Source organism: Canis aureus, chromosome 9, assembly GCF_053574225.1.
Source record: "Canis aureus isolate CA01 chromosome 9, VMU_Caureus_v.1.0, whole genome shotgun sequence".
Taxonomy (NCBI): Eukaryota; Metazoa; Chordata; class Mammalia; order Carnivora; family Canidae; genus Canis; species Canis aureus.
This window is the reverse complement of record NC_135619.1, coordinates 56,484,874-56,501,265: the sequence shown is the minus strand read 5'-3', so window position 1 is coordinate 56,501,265 and position 16,392 is coordinate 56,484,874. Positions and strand designations below refer to the sequence as shown.

Genomic DNA, 16,392 nt, shown 5'->3' with positions numbered 1-16,392 from the left:
TTTGTTTGGGTAGATAAAGGAGTGACTCATCTCTTCCAGGCTGCATTGAATTTAGCAAACTGAGCAAATGCAAACCTGTTGCTCTGAAAATCTTGTTTTCAAGGCATTATTATTATTAATTATTATTATTATTTATATATAATTTTTTTTTTTTTTTTGCCATAATGTCAAACCATGATCATGAAAGAAAGTGTATTTACTTTTGAGTTATGATGCAGGGATAATGGAACTTGGAACTGGGCTTTCTGCTGTGAGGGTCAGCAGAAGTCGGTAAATGTTTTCAGTTTTCATTTGCAAGAGCCTTACAATATAGATGATATTTATTGTTTGTCCAGCTCCAGTATCATCTCAGTGTCCTGACATGGCCTCTTCATGTTACCTTTGCCCCTCAAGTATTTGGAAAGTAAGGCTTAGGAAGGGCAGCTTATGGAATCCATTATTTCTGAATTTGTTACTCCCTTCCAAAGCTCTACAATGGTGGCTTAATGTTAATGATCCCATCATTCTTTTATTCATATGAAATGTTATCTAAAAGCAGTGTCCTCATTTTTGAAGTTAAAATTAGATCTTTACCAGTTCTTCTCAAATTAAAGTAAGTATGAATCATGATGATTTAGTGCAATTTCCAAATGTATTGTTGACTCATTCTGGGAAACTAGATTTTAAGTGTTCAAGTTTGATTTTCTTAATTATACTATATTCCAAATAAATTGAAGTTTGTTTAAAAATCTATCCTACACTGATTCATATAAGCTTGAGCTAAATTCATCAACTTGTAACATTAGATTTAGCTGGAAATAACCTATCTATAAACTCTTTATTGAGAGTCTTTTAAAAAAAATTTAAAATCAATTAGCCGATGTATAGTACATCATTAGTTTCAGATGCAGTGTTCAGTAATTCATCAGTTGTGTGTAACACCCAGTGCTCATCACATCACGTGCTGAGTCTTTTAAATGGACTTTCAAATATAATATTATCTATACTAATGTTTCCATCATCAATGTGCATTTCTTTTTTAATTTTTATTTATTTATGATAGTCACACAGAGAGAGAGAGACAGAGACAGAGACAGAGACATAGGCAGAGGGAGAAGCAGGCTCCATGCACCGGGAGCCCGACGTGGGATTCGATCCCGGGATCGAATATACTCCAGGATCGCGCCCTGGGTCAAAGGCAGGTGCTAAACCGCTGCGCCACCCAGAGATCCCTCAGTGTGCATTTTTATTAGATATTTTTATTTTATTGTCACAAAGTTTTATGTGCTGCCAGAAAGTGAAATATCACGTATCACTACTGTGATAACCTGACACTTTTAAAAGCATTGACTTTTTTTTCAGTTGGACAAAGCACTACATTTTTACTAAAGTAATGCATATTGTTTTTCTCATCAAAAGGCCTTCTATTTTGGTGACAGTCAATTGGAAAATACATATTTTCCCTTTTTGGAAAGTGAAGTAGCCTAAAAATGAGAAACTATTCTATAAAAAATTATTACCAGCTAATGTGCTTATAAAATACCCAGAAAGAGACTCATTTTCTAGACTGACCAGTAAGGGAATTTGGTGCAGATGATTCCCATTTTGGTGACATTAGAGATTCTTGTTTGACACTATGTTAGGCATCCAGTTTTGACAAGAACGTGTTCCTAATATTTCTCATGCTTTATTCCCAGAATTTAACACAGCAATTGGAACAGAAGGAAAAGCAACAACTACAGATGTTGGATCAACTTAAAGAGATCCAGAATCACTTTGAGACTTGTGAGGCCAAACATAAGCGTGCTGACCTTCAGATCTCAGAGCTGACTCACCATGCTGAGGATGCAACCAAGCAGGCCGAGCAGTACCTTCTAGAGTTCCAACAGTCAGAGGCTCTGAGACAGGAGGCAGAGAAGAAGAGAGAAGGGCTGAAACTGAAAGCTCAGGAGTCCATCAGGCAGTGGAAGCTTAAGCATAAGAAGTTAGAGCGAGCATTGGAGAAACAATCTGAAACTCTTGATCAACTGACAGACAAGAATAATCAGGTATAAAAAGGCAAATTCCTAAGGAATGATTTTTGCTGTGACCAACCATTCATTCATTCTTCCTTTGAATAAACACTTGAGTGCCAAGCTGTGCATGTAACCTATCATGATGTCCTTGATAGAAGAGTCTTTCTATCTTGGCTATTTCAAGGTAAAAGTAACTTAGTTTTTTATCTTTTAAGTTTTTTTTTTAATAGTTTAACATTCTGTGAGGTTTTAGAGTTGGCCCTTAAAAGAGATTCACCCTGTCCCTCAGTTTAGCTTTTAGTTTCCTAAGTTGAAATTGTTCTTTAATGTTCAAATGGAAAAAAATTAAAAAAAAAAAGGAAAAAAAAAATCACGAAGCCTTCTCTAATATCACCTGACTTTTCCCCCAGTGCATGTATCTTAAAAATCTCATTTTTTTTAGTATATTTCAACTTAAGTATTGGTTGGAAAAGGAGCATTTAAAAATGTGGTAGTTATTACTGGACCATTTTCTGGCAGCAACTATAATGGGTTTAGTTACATGAGTGATGTTCACAATCTCACTGACTGAGCAGTATTACCGGGTCACAAGGCTCTTTAAGACTCCTCTTTTTATGCCTTTTTGATCGCAACAAGAAGCGTTTTACTGATCTACGTATGCATTTCACATCATCTTTTCTCTTGTATAATCAGTTACTTTAAATGGATTTTATGCTCCTGTGTTGATTCTCAACTGTATCTTTGGGTTGAATTAAACTTAGACGCTTATAAGATAATAAGCAGAAAAGTCAAGGTTGATTTTTATCCATGTTTAGTCTTAGTGTATCATTTCTGCTTTGTCATTTGTCACTTGTCAAGAATTCTGAACATCCAGAAGAATAATTACTTGGATAACTTGACTTTCTTTCCAAAGAAGACAAGATGTAGGGCAATTATATTTATAAAATCAATTGTTTAAGAGTGACAGATGCTTATTTCAGATGAGCTGTCATGGAAAAGATGCTTTCCCATTTACATATGAATTTCATGGATATATGGAAGATTGAATAAATGATCACCTTGCACTCATTGTGGAGTGCTTTGCAGTTTAACACATCTGACACATACTGGGTGACTCGTTGCCCTGAGGTACAGGAGTTGTAAAGCTTTCAGACTTGAATCTGAACTGATCTGATCCCAGCAAATTGCTCTACCTTGATTATTCTGTTGTCAGCCTGGTCTGGCCACTGGTTCAGTGAGCATGACTGTAGGGGAGGTAGCTAGAAAGAAGGGGGGTGAGAGTGATTGAAAATCATCTGTGGATTTTACTTAATTAGAGGAAATTTAGAAGGGACCATGTCATCAGACTGTTTCCTAATCCACGGTGCGGAGTTTTCTAGATGGAGTTTTTTCACAATATTCAAAACTGTTAAACAATTATTTCCCAGAATGCTTCTGATGTAATTATTTTTATCACTTAGCATTGCTAATGATAAGCAAAGAAGTAGTTTTAAAGTGATTGCCACAGTTAGGGTAGTATCACAATTATCACAGCAGGCATTGTAATTTCCACTTTAAAAGCCTTAAAAATGAATGCAGCTTGTTGCAGTTAGAGTAGCGGTTAATCAAGGAAGAAGGGTAACAGCTATTTCACTGCACATGCAAGTGTCCAGTACATCTGTGATGTGGAAATACGTTGTAAATAATTTCGGAAAAAAACCATCCATATATTTATGTCTTACTGAATAATATCTCTAAGGAGTATTTAATTCTTAAAAAAATCACAAAGCCTCCCTAAGGCATTAGGAATACAGTCAACTCCTTTTTTGTTTTGTTTTTGTTTTTGTTTTTCATTTTTTTGGACTAATTATTTTCAAACAATGACTCTAGGGTATATTTGGAAGTATATATTAAAAAATATGTAATTACAATTAAAACCCATTATGTCATACAGAGAAAATTGTTTAGTAAGTAGCCTTGTTGAGCCATTTTCTATACTTAAACGATACGGTTTTTGTGTTTTCTAAGTACTTCAATGACTACTTCCATTTCTCTTTTTCCAGCATAATTTATTTTCTGCTTTAAGATTTGCCACTTAAAAATGTAGCAGAAGGCTGAAGAGTTTTATTCTCTTAAAAGTTGCTCTGATTTATTTATTTTTCCTATTTTTCTACATTTTTGGAAGTTTGGTGAGATTATTAGATATATATTTTATTACAAAACTACTTTGTTATCAAATGATATAGAATATCAAACAAATAGCATACCATTGCAGAAAAAAACCAGAAATATCAGATTGTATACTTTCCTTGAAAGAAAATGGCATGGATGTTTACATCAGGGAATCATGATATGATGGTCATTAGGAGTATGTAGATAAAAAATCTAATCATCAATTATATTTTTGTCTTTATTTTTTCTATTTTTTCTATTTTTGTCTTTGTCTTTTAAAGTGCTGTTTGAAGTTATTGATTCTGATACCTGCTTTGCAAATGATAAAGGAAAAAATTTTGAACTTGAATCCTATCACAACGTATGCTTTTCTGAATATCTCCAAATTCATAGATATATATTTTATTTTTTTTAAAGATTTTATTTATTCATAGAGAGAGAGAGAGAGAGAGAGGCAGAGACACAGGCAGAGGGAGAAGCAGGCTCCACGCAGGGAGCCCGACACGGGACTCGATCCCGGGTCTCCAGGATCACGCCCAGGGCTGAAGGCAGTGCTAAACCGCTGAGCCACCCAGGGCTGCCCAATATATATATTTTAATATGGATAATGGGAATGCTGCTTAGGTTGCTTGTTTTTCTTGCTGAGTTAGCAGAATAATTGGTTTGCCTCTGTATTGAGCTTTCGCTTGATAACATTTGACTTCAAGAATCTTAAATTGCCATATTTTCCTTCATGCTGAGGAAGAGAAGAGTATATGTAATATATACTGTCTTTTAAAAGCTGAATTTTTTTTTTGATTTAAAGATTGTAAAATAAGAAGGATCAGTGCTGAAGTACATTTTAAATGTATGTAAGGTTCTATGATATGCAATTTTAGAAAGGCTAAAGTACTGATATATTAGAATAATCCAGCATTTTGTTTGCATGTACCCTCGCATGCAGAAAAATACTCGATTTTTTTTCTTTTTAAAATTTCTGTCTACCTCTTAGTTAATTTAAAACAAAATAAAAACCTAAGTGTACTTTGTGGTTAGGTTTTTGGAGAGTTGGTTCCTGTTCTTATGGTTTTAGACAGTATTGTTCTTCTGGCTTCACACAGCCATTTTCAATGCCCCCTTCATAATCTTCTCTCAGCTTTTCTTCTTTGGAAACTAGGTTTGCTAGGTTTGCTTGGTTAGAATGTTCTCTTCTCATTGTTCCTGACTGCTACATACTTTTACATTATGCCTCCACATTTCTCAAGGATTATTGTATCTGGCTTCCCTTCAACCTGTTTCATTACCTATAATTCTTGTCATCATCTTTGGTGATTACATATAGTTCAAGTCAGCATTGAACTCCACATCCTTAAACTTCACTAATTTCCCATTTTACTGTGACCTTCAAGTCACTCAGCAGCTAATTTCTGTGGCTAAAATTTGTCCTCATCTATTATTTCTCTATGTTCAAATCTTTAGTTCCAAAATTTCATTCTCTGAACTTACACATTTCTTTTATTTCCTTTTCCTTTTTTAACAATTACCATCTGATTTTGATCTTTCCACATTCCTCTGGTTGACCAGCCATTTCCTGGAATCCGTTTTTTCCTGTCAGCTTGGACTTTGTGAAAAGCTACTCTGATAACATGCTCACCAGCATCTTTGATTTTTTTCTTCCATCTCACACATCTTACTGATTTTCATTCTGTAATCAACCAAACTCTTATTTTTCCCATTTCTGCTCCTGAATAGTACCAGCAAAACTTATATAGAAACATCATTTGGCTTCTATAGTGGTCTTGATTTTCCCCATCTACCCCTGGCCCCAACCCATTCCATCCTGTTCAAAAATTAATATAGGCCAGTTATCAAGCACCTGACTCTGTTCTGATTAATGAAGAATGAGTTATGAAGTCTGTTGGGAGAGCTTTTGATAAACATTTACTTACTCCTGAAGAAGATACACAAGAGAGTTTTTTTACTTCTCTGGTTTTGTTGTACTCAGCTGTGATGTTTGCAGTGGCTGAAGTTGGCAGTCTTGTTATGGTCTTGAGAATCAAGTCTCACACACAAGAAGGTACTGCCAAGAGAAATGCGGAGAGGTGGACCTAGAGCTTTGATACCCTGTCTGGAACGGTTCTTCCTGGAGTGCGATTAAGTTACCTTGTAGTTTAAATTACTTTGAATTGGAGTTTTCTTCTACTCTCATCAGAAGATATTCAAGCCATTATGAAACACCAGTTCTAGGAGTAAGGAGCTTAAGTAAGAGCCTAAAATGGAGGATTGACTAAGCGGAGAAATGAAGTGGGGATAGGAGGAGGGTCATATCTTTCTAAGGAAAAGCTGGCAAACTGTGCTATTGATAGTATTTAGTTGAACCATCAGAAATCCTACCTGGGGCAGTGATGCTTATTAAGTGACTGATATGAAAACTTCATGATGTTGGCATGTGTTATGAACTTACTACAGCCTTCAGAAAAGTCCCCGAGAGAAAGACAAGTATAAATAATAAAAGCAGAGAGCAAGATTTGGAGGGTGGGGGTAGACTGAAAATCTGCAATCTACAATCCAAATATACAGAGTCTGGTAATTTGGAGTTTTTTTAGCATTGGAATAGTCAAATGATGTATCCCTGCTGCAGTTAGTCCAAGCAAGAGAGGGAAGTAGGAAACTTAGCAGAAATAAAAATGAGATGAAAAACAAGCCTGATTTCTCAGACCCCTTCAAGTGCTTCTGCTTAAGTATTCCTGGCCAGATAAAGGGGATCTAAGTTTGAGTTTCCTCAAGATAAAGCCTATACAACTGAGAGTCCTTGGGAGTGTCCAGGATGTTGAAGTGGCAGTTAAGACACTGTCATTTTCAGACTCAGAGACAATGTCTAGACAAAATCTTGGGCTGTGGCTACTAGCCAAGCAATTAACAAAAAGCAAATAGAACTTACTTAGTTTTTAGTATCTGTATTGCCAAAGAAATTACAAACTTGACTAATGTAGTCTGTAGCTGTCCGCTCTAAAGCTGCCACCTTTGTCATAAATTGATGTGATTCTTGGAATATTGAAACAGAGGGCAAACCTAGAGAATTGTAGAGTAGCAGTGCCTGGATTTTGACAGACTCTTCTTGAAGAGCTCCATCTTTGGTGTTCCTGTTATGTGAGAAAAATAAATATCTTTGCTGTTTAAACCAACTTTAGGAGCATATTATTTTGCAACCAAAGATGTTTTATTTGCTAGAGCATCTTGAATTATCTACAGGGCTGCATGGAAGTCTCTTAACTGCTGGCCAGGGGCCTATATTATCTGTTTCAAACATTAATCATTGTCTTGAAGCCACCTCTCCTCATTGTCAGGCCCCTCTTGCATTATCCATACAGCCAAGACTTGATTCTGTCAGTTTCTGTCTTCTCTGGTATGGTAAGTAGAGTGACCTCCCAGAGATGACTCATCCTAATTCTTGGAGCCTGTGAACATGATGATATATCACTCATGGTTATGTTATATGGCAGAGTTGACCTTAAGATAAGGAGATTGTCTGATGGGCCTAATCTAATCAGAGGGGTCATTAAAAACATAGAAAATTTTCTGGCTATTTAGAGAAGGGGAAGTTGGAGGATTCAAAACACAAGAAAGATTCATTGTGGTGTTACTGGGTTCAGAGTCTGAGGAGTCCATGAGCCAAGGAGTGTGGGTGGCTCAGAAGCTCAGAGCAACCCCTCGCTCAAAGCTAGTAAGGAAATAGGGACCAGAGTGTTAAGGGCATGGAACTAAATTTTGCCAACAACATGGATGAACTTGGAAGTGGATTCTCCCCCAGTGCCTCCAAGAATCCAGGCCAGCTGATACCTTGATTTTAGCCTTAGGAAGCCCTGGAAACACCTTAGGAAAGCCTGAGAAAGCACAATACCTTTCCTGGACTTGGGATCTGTGGAAACAGGGAAATAATAAATGGTATTGTTTTAAGCCATTAAGTTTGTTGGAATTGGGTACACTGCAATAGGAAAAACAAAAAACCATCTACCCTTAGAATTCCCTGTATTTCTAGCCATTTTTTCCTGCCTTTCAAAGTAAAGTCTTTCCTCTATGGTCCCGGGTATTTTTAGTTGAGGTACATTGCTTTATCAGTTATACCTGTTCTTCACAGATCTGATTACTGTCATGCATGAATACCTCCCTGGGATCCTGGCTTCTCCTTGAACTTGAATCCTTTGCCCATTTTTTTTTTTTCTTTTTCCCACTAGTCTTCATCACAACCCTATAATATAGGTGCTATTATTACCTTTATAAAGATAAATAAATTCCTTGAGGCTCTGGGATGACTTATGACTGGACTGAGAATCACATTCAGTTTTCTCTGGTCAGAGCTCAATTACTTTACCACCTCCTTTTATTATTTCTCATGCTAGCTTCATGCTGTTTTTCCATGCTGAAACTGACAGGGCTTTGAGGAATCTGTTTCTTTGGAGTGATTGACTCATTGTAGTTTATCTTGAATTGTTTCATACTAAAGTATAAAATACAAACTTTAAAACTGCCTTGTAAGTATTTGCATTTTTATTCATTATTTCTCATTCTGAAGTGAGAATCTTACTTTTCTTTTTTCTGGGTTCAAGCCATGGCAGGCATCTATAAGCAGAGATGGAGACTGTTCTTGGTGCCAGTGTTAGGGAGAGGGGGAATAATTCTAGCTTCCTTAGCTGCTGGCTTTTCTATTACATTGGTAGGTGATGAGATGAGAGAGATATCTTGGCCCCATTCATCCTGCAGTGTCAACCCTCACCCTACATAGAGGCTGGCAGAGGGAGATGGACATCTGGTCCCTTGACTTTGCTCTTTGCATCCCTCCCCAACTTCTCCTAATCTTGATATTATTTCTATCTTTTTGGGGCTTTGAGACTCCCAGTTACATACTGATGTATTTCCTGCCCCTACTGACTTTATTTATTAATAAGGATTGATTGTATCATAATCTTTCTTAGATTATATCTGCATGCTTCCCTATATTATCTTCCTTATCTATTTTGAGGTTTCTCCTTTTTAAAAGTGTGCAATTGAAATGTAAAGAACTGTTACTTTAAGTAACATTGTATTATTGCAACCTGTGGTAAATTATAGTAGTCTTTTTCTTTCCTCATTCTTTTGCTAAATTTTATCCAACATTTAAATAATTATTTATAATCCAGGATTGATAGATGTTGGCGATGTTTCTATGACGAATTTTACAGTGATTTTTTTTTAACCTGATAGATTCTAAAAGAAAAGGACGAATTGAAAAGCCAGCTTTATACAGCATTACAACAGATAGATAATCTTCGAAAGGAATTGAACGATGTCTTAACCAAGCGTGCCCTTCAAGAGGAGGAGCTTCACTGTAAGGAGCAGAAACTAAGTGACATTGAGTCTCGTCAAACTGTCCTTGAACTAGAAGTCAAGGATTCCCTGGACACTATCCATAGGCTAGAAAGTGAATTGAAGCAGCAGAGAAAGATTCAAAGCCAGATGAAAGTGGAGAAAGCTCACCTAGAAGAAGAAATCACTGAGCTAAAGAAAAGCCAGGCCAGGGACAAAGCTCAACTTCTTGAGATGCAAGAGGCTGTCAAGAACCTGAGTGCCATCCGGGCGGATCTCGCTAATAAATTGGCTGAGGAACAGAGAGCCAGGAAGGAGGTACTTAAGAACCTTGCTGACCTCAAGACACAGGCGAAATCCAGAGAGGAAGAAACAGCTACAATCATTACGCAGTTAAAGCTGGAACGAGACGTTCACCAGAGGGAGCTGGAAGATCTCACATCATCACTGCAGAGTGTGAAAACTAAACATGAACAGAACATCCAGGAGCTGATGAAGCACTTCAAGAAAGAAAAGAGTGAGGCTGAGAATCATATTAGGACGCTGAAGGTACCTGCGCTGAATTATCCTGATGATACTGAAGGATTTTTTCCTGGTGGCTCATGAAGTTAATAAAGCATAAACTTGTAGGGATCATTCTGTATTCCTAAGCACTGAAGGAAAGATAAAACTAACACTAAAGAGGCTTATTCATGCCTGTTCAGCCAGGTTGAAATGAGTTATAGCAGCCACCTGGGAGCGCCTATTTCAGAGCACTGAAGCCCTTTAAAAAGAACGTTTAGCTATTTTGGGAGTTCAGGAAAGGCAGAGGTGGCAGTAAGTCATGGACCCGAAACGTGCCCTCATTCAACATTTGTGACCTCTTAAAATATAAAAGGCAAAGACTTGTCAAGGCCATAGGAGTTATAACTACAGTCCTTATTAGTATGGTAACTAAAGTGGATCAGCTTATGAGCTGTGTAAACCCAATGCTTTTGAGATTTACTCCTCCTTTTCCAAATCAAAGTTGGCTGGGTAAATGCATAATTGAGAATCTTGCATTTGGAGAAATGTTTCTAGGTTCTAATGGTATTAGCATTATCCCCATGCAGGGGAATTATTTTATACATGATCGTCAGGAGTGTAATAAATCTGTCCCTCCTTCCTGCTTTTGTTTTTTTCTATAGTACTTATCATCATATGACATAGATTCCATATTATTTATTTTTAAGTCTCCCTGTACTAGAATGAAAACTCCATGAGGACTGGGTTTTGAGTCTCTTGTTTACAGCTATATCTCCAATGCCTAGAACAGTTTCTGGAACATTGTAGATATCTGTTGCATAGGTAAATAGGTAAGTCTTTAAAGGTTAATTATAACTTTTTTTCAAAATTCCTTGAAATACAACTGCCATAAAAATGCTTATGATTAAAGATGAAATTATAATGAAATAGCTGACATTTGTAGAAAGCTTTCAGCTATTTTAGGAGTTCTTCCCAGTTCCATATAGCCTACCAGCAGTAGTGGATTTGGGGTTATTAATTGTAGTGGGCAGAGCAGAATGGAGGCTGAGAGAATACTTAAGAAGCCTTACTACATATCATTCAACCTAAGATGCCATGAATTATAAGGTGCATCATTATGTGCTACTAAGAAAAAAAAAATACTTCCTTCTGAAAACATACTGTCAACTGCAAGACAACATCCCAAGACAGAAGTGGTAAAATGTGTAAAAATATGTCTTAATATTGATGAAATATGGCATAACAATCTGTCAGAATTGATGAGGACATAAAAATAGAATCAGAGATAGGAGAGGACTTAATCTTAAAGAAAATAAAATATATGTCATATGTTGATTGATTGGCTGTGACAATAATACTAGCAAACATTTTTTCCCAGCACTTAGCTCATGCCAGTCATTACTATAAGAACTTTATATGCATTAACCATTTAATCCTCACATCATCCTTGCAGATCATATGGTATCTTTTCATTAATGAGGAAACAGACGCGGAAAGTTAACTGCCCGAGGTCTTACATCTGAAAAGTAGTGGAGACGAGGGTTTGAACCTAGGTAGTCCAGAGCCTGTGTTCTTAACTACACTGCTTATAGGTGAAAAGGATTAGTATTGAGGATGACTGGGTATAGACTTGGGTGACTAAGGTGGTTAATGAGGCTATTTGTCAAGGTAGATAATGCAGTCAGAAGAGCAGATTCGGAGAGAAGAGTGGAAAATCCAGTTTTTTTTAGCACATTGAGGTGGAAAGGAACTGAAGCCTGACCATGAAAGTCTAAGCGGAATAGTTTTTAGTAATAATGGATTACACATTGAGGAAGAAAGTAAGATTAAAGTTGAATATTTGGAATCCAGTAACCCATTGGTAGTAGTTGAAATCCTGAGATTTTAATGAGACCATATAGGGAGAAAGTAGAGATGAAACTCTATAACCCCAGGGTTTAAGAAAGTACTGAGAAAGAGGTTCTAGCAAAGAAGAATAAAGGACTATATGAGAGACAGGAGGGAACCAGAAAAGAATGGTATCTTGGAAACCTGGGCAGGGCATTTCAAGAAAGGTACAGTCAAGAGTATCAAATGTGACAGGATGAAAGAAGAACTGAAAACATGTTCATTCCATTTGTCATAGTCATAGATGGGTGGAGAAGATCCATGAGAAAGTATGAGAGTGTTAGATCAAAACAGAGTGGATGGTATTCAATAGGAGACAGGGTAGTTTTCCCCATTCTTTCTTTAGGAAGTCTTTCTATGCATATGTAATGAGATGACAATAAAGCTTTGAGAAAGTACCTGTATGAAAATAATATATAACTTAGAAGGACTCTGTCGATATTCTCAAATTTTTAGGCATTTTTAATTAGGAAGACAGAGATAGAGGAGTGTTTATAGCCACCCTTTACTATGGTATAAAAGCTGCATAAGAGCTAAAAAAGAGAACCAGAGATTGTGAGCACTTTCATTGTAAACTGAATGAGTTGCCCATAAAGAACAACTCCTGCCTCATGCTATTTCATTAACATAATTCTATACTTTTTACTTATTTATATTAATTAAAAGGAGTTGATAATAATGGTTATCACAGATGACTTAGTGTACTGAATTATGTACAATAGGACTTTGGACAAGTGGCTCTATACATGTTCTATTTCTTTGTCTTTTGGCTTCATCTTTATTACTTTTCCTGGGTCTTACTTTCTTCCTCAATGTGTAATCCATTATTACTAATGCTAATGCATTACCCATATTTTTTCTTTGCATGAATTACATGTTTTCCCCATCTAGAACTACTTTTCTTATGCCTCTTTTTAAATTTAAATGTAAAATATTTTAATGAAGTACTTTATTAATATTTGAAGGACATTGGGTTATCACCTCATTATGATTTCAACAGAAATCATTTGGTAGAGCTCCCCCACTTTTTTTTTTTTTTTGAATCAAAAGACCAAGGATTTGAGCTCTATACTTTCACTTCTTGCTGGCTGTATGATATTGGTCAAGTTATTTAACCTTTTTGTACCTCATCGATAACATGGGACTAGTAATATCTTTATCACAGGGCTTTTGAGTAAAACATCACTTTGTAAACTTTAGAATGAAATGTAAACGTAATAGTAAAACCACAAAAAGTAAACCTAAGTTTACTTTTAACCAGGGTTAAACTAGGTTTAAACTAGGTTCCCTGGGGTTAGAGGGGTAAACCCTGATTTGTAGCATTTGTCTATTTTAGTGTTATGTGAATACCTCATTTGATTTCAGGCTATCAAAGAAGACATCCCTGGAGAGGGACAGTGTTGGGAAGAGATGGGCACAGCTGGTTCTTTAAGCTCCCTGAACCAGCTTCAGTTTGCCACTGGCCTTAGGGGAAACTTCTATATCCAAGAGTTTCATTAGCCATAAGGAAAAGGCAAAGCATTCTGTTGGAACTTAAAATCATAATTGAGCAATTTTCCTGATGAGAGACTTTATTTTATAATTTTGTTTTTGGGTCGTGAAAACAGGATTCCTCATTAAAAATCAATTCTTTTGTTAATTTAAAATTGCATCCAGTCTTAGGTGAATTTTGTGAGGTGAATGTAATACAGATTTTGTCTAAAGCTGACAAAACTTCCTCTCAGGAAATTGATTCCAGTGATTGAATTCCTACATACCTGATTACACATATACAATACACTTGTAAAAAGAAAAAAAAAACATATATTTTGGAAATTAAAACATGTATTTTAAACAGATCATAGGTAGTTGCTTATAAGCTATTAGTAACAAGCTATTAGTAACTTGTAGGTGTGACTAGTGAACATTGCCAAATTGTACCCAGCTGGTTTTTAAAAATGATAAATGTACTTTGCTAAAGGCAGCATGGCAGACTAGTTGAAAGCATGGACATTAGAGGGAATTTCTGGGTTCAAATTCTGGCTCTGCAGTTACTCATTGCATATCCTGGGCCAAGTTATTAGTGTCTCTGGGCTTCAGCTTCAGAAAAGGGGGCAGTAGTAATAGTACCTCCCTTGGATGGGTTGTTGTGAGGACACAATGAAGAAAAACTATGCAAGAAGTTTGAGATCAGTGCCTGACATATAGTAAGTGTTTACATAGTTGTTATTTAAAAAGTTTTAAAATTCACATACCTGGCAAATCTTTATAGAATCCCATATACAGAATAGATTATTCCTAATTTTTTCTCAAAGTTGATTCTGGTTATATTCCAAAAAGAAATTTAAAAACCCGGTACTTTATTACACTGTTGGTACTGAAATAATCACCAGTATGCTCCTTTTCATGTTAAGTTACTTGTAGTTTCTTGGCTGCTACAATTCATAATCCTTTCAGCCTCACAGGGTGGGATCAGTAATTTTGTTGTACTGGAAGTACCCAATTCTTTCACAAGACCCAGGAGATGGGTTGATGAACAGGAATGTTGTAAAGCTCCTTGTATAGAGGAGGAAACTGATCAGTCAGTACTGTGTCACAGTATTTCCCTTTTGGAACACTTCTCTCACAACCCCTTTCCCTCTCAGCAGAGTTGAGGTGCCCGCTTTAGGTTGGCATAGTATCTGCCTCTGCCTTTGTTAAGCCCTTCTCATTCATTGCTGTAGAATTAACTGATAGTTGTATCCGGCACATTTACTCTTCATATTTGCTATCTTAGCACCTAGTACAGTACCTTTCACTGAGTAAATGTTCGGTGAGCACCAAGGAGTAATTGAGTAAATGCAAGCAGCATTTCCTTTGTGTGTATGTATGTACAGATGCTTAGAGCAAAATCTTGAAGTTTTTTCCCACGGATACAATGTGTAATTTGTTTGGTGTACAGTTTGGCTATGGCCAGTGGACTTTTTCTTTTCTCCTCTTTTTCTCAGGCAGAAAGCATAGAAGATAAGAATACAGCTAAAGTCCATCGTTGTCAGCTAGAGAAGGTGAAATCACAGTGTGACAGGCTGACAGAGGAATTAACCCAGAATGAAAATGAGAACCGAAAACTGAAGCTAAAATATCAGGCTTTGAAGGACCAGCTAGAAGAAAAGGTAAAAATATGAATGAATTTTTAATATTAAAAATGACTTATTTAAATTTTTCTAGTATTCTAGAATGTATTTTATTCCTTTTTTTTGAGAGATAGTGTGCACCCACAAATGGGGGTAGTGAGGGGCAGAGGGAAAGGAAGAGACCCTCAAGCAGGCTCCATGCTCATCATAGAGCCCATTGTAGGGCTCCATCCCATGGCCCTGAGATCATGACTTGAACTGAAATCAAGAGTTGGATGTGTAACTGACTGAGCCACCGAGGTGCCTGTATTATATGTATTAATAAATGCTCATTATAGTCTTTCATAGGAAAGTTTTATTGGCAACACAAAAAAATGATAGTTTATTAGAATACTGGATTTTTGTTCTTTCAACCAACTATTAATCTTCTACTACATTTGATTTTTAAATTTCTTCTGGGTCTTGAAATAGGAGTTTAGGGGAAAAGTAACTAAAGGAATTCCAGTTTATTGAGAACCTACTATATGTCAGCCATTTATGCCAACTGATTTATATATGTGTGCTTATTCAGTTCTCACAACTCTTTGGGTTAGGTTTTATTGATCCCTTTCAACCAATGAGGAAACTGAGACTCAAAACACATAATAGTTAAGTACTCACTATGTGCTAGACGCTCTCAATGCTCATAGTAATTTTATGAAATTGATACTTACGCTCATTTTTGCAGTTGCAGAGACTGAAGCTTAAGAAGGTTGGTAACCTTGGGACATCCCTAGCAGGCTTACTGCTTTCCTATTTTGAGTATGTGCTATATATCAGGCATTGGGTAGAATATAGGGACTTTGAGTCTCCACTTTCGTGGCAAAAGTCAAGTAGGAATAGAAGACAGAATATTTTTCTTCCACTAACTTCCAAAAGGGATCTGCAATTGTATGATAGAAGTCAAATGTCAAAAGACCGCTGAAGTACTGATAGTAGGATAAGGTGGCATAGACTAGGTCAAATGAATCCTGTACTTGATAAGGGTACTAAAACATCTATGAGGAAGCTGCCACCACTGGGTGGGGTATCATAAAATGCCTCATAAATCTCTAGGAAGAAACTTTCTTAACACTTAAGTGATCTTTTCTTCTTTATGTTTTTTGCAAAATTCACTACATATATATATATATATATATATATGTGTGTGTGTGTGTGTGTGAATATATATAGTGAATATATATAGTGAATATATATATATATATATACACACACACACACACACACACACCTTTCTAGTAATTGGTAAAATCAAGGAAATAAGATATAAGTTAGTTTTGTGTTTATGATTAAATGTGCTAAATTAAGTTGCTAAATTTTAGGCCTACAATCTTGACAACCGCTGCAATTTAGTTCTTATGTCATGCTTTTTTTTAAAAATTTTAATTTATTTATGATAGTCA

The 16,392-nt window shown here is 36.2% G+C and overlaps 1 protein-coding gene across 22 annotated transcripts in view; it reads left to right on the top strand.

Moving 5' to 3' along the window:
• CEP128 (centrosomal protein 128) overlaps nucleotides 1-16,392 on the top strand; it is a 394,735-nt gene that overhangs the window by 130,146 nt on the left and 248,197 nt on the right. For all 22 annotated transcript variants that reach the window (XR_013386591.1, XR_013386590.1, XR_013386592.1 and 19 more), the window contains 3 exons: nucleotides 1,677-2,027; nucleotides 9,366-10,016; nucleotides 14,825-14,989. Coding sequence is in view for 17 of the 22 variants with exons in the window: in XM_077910222.1 (XP_077766348.1) it covers nucleotides 1,677-2,027; nucleotides 9,366-10,016; nucleotides 14,825-14,989 (1,167 nt within the window). In the remaining 5 variants the exon portion in view is untranslated. The remainder of the gene's footprint in view (nucleotides 1-1,676; nucleotides 2,028-9,365; nucleotides 10,017-14,824; nucleotides 14,990-16,392) is intronic.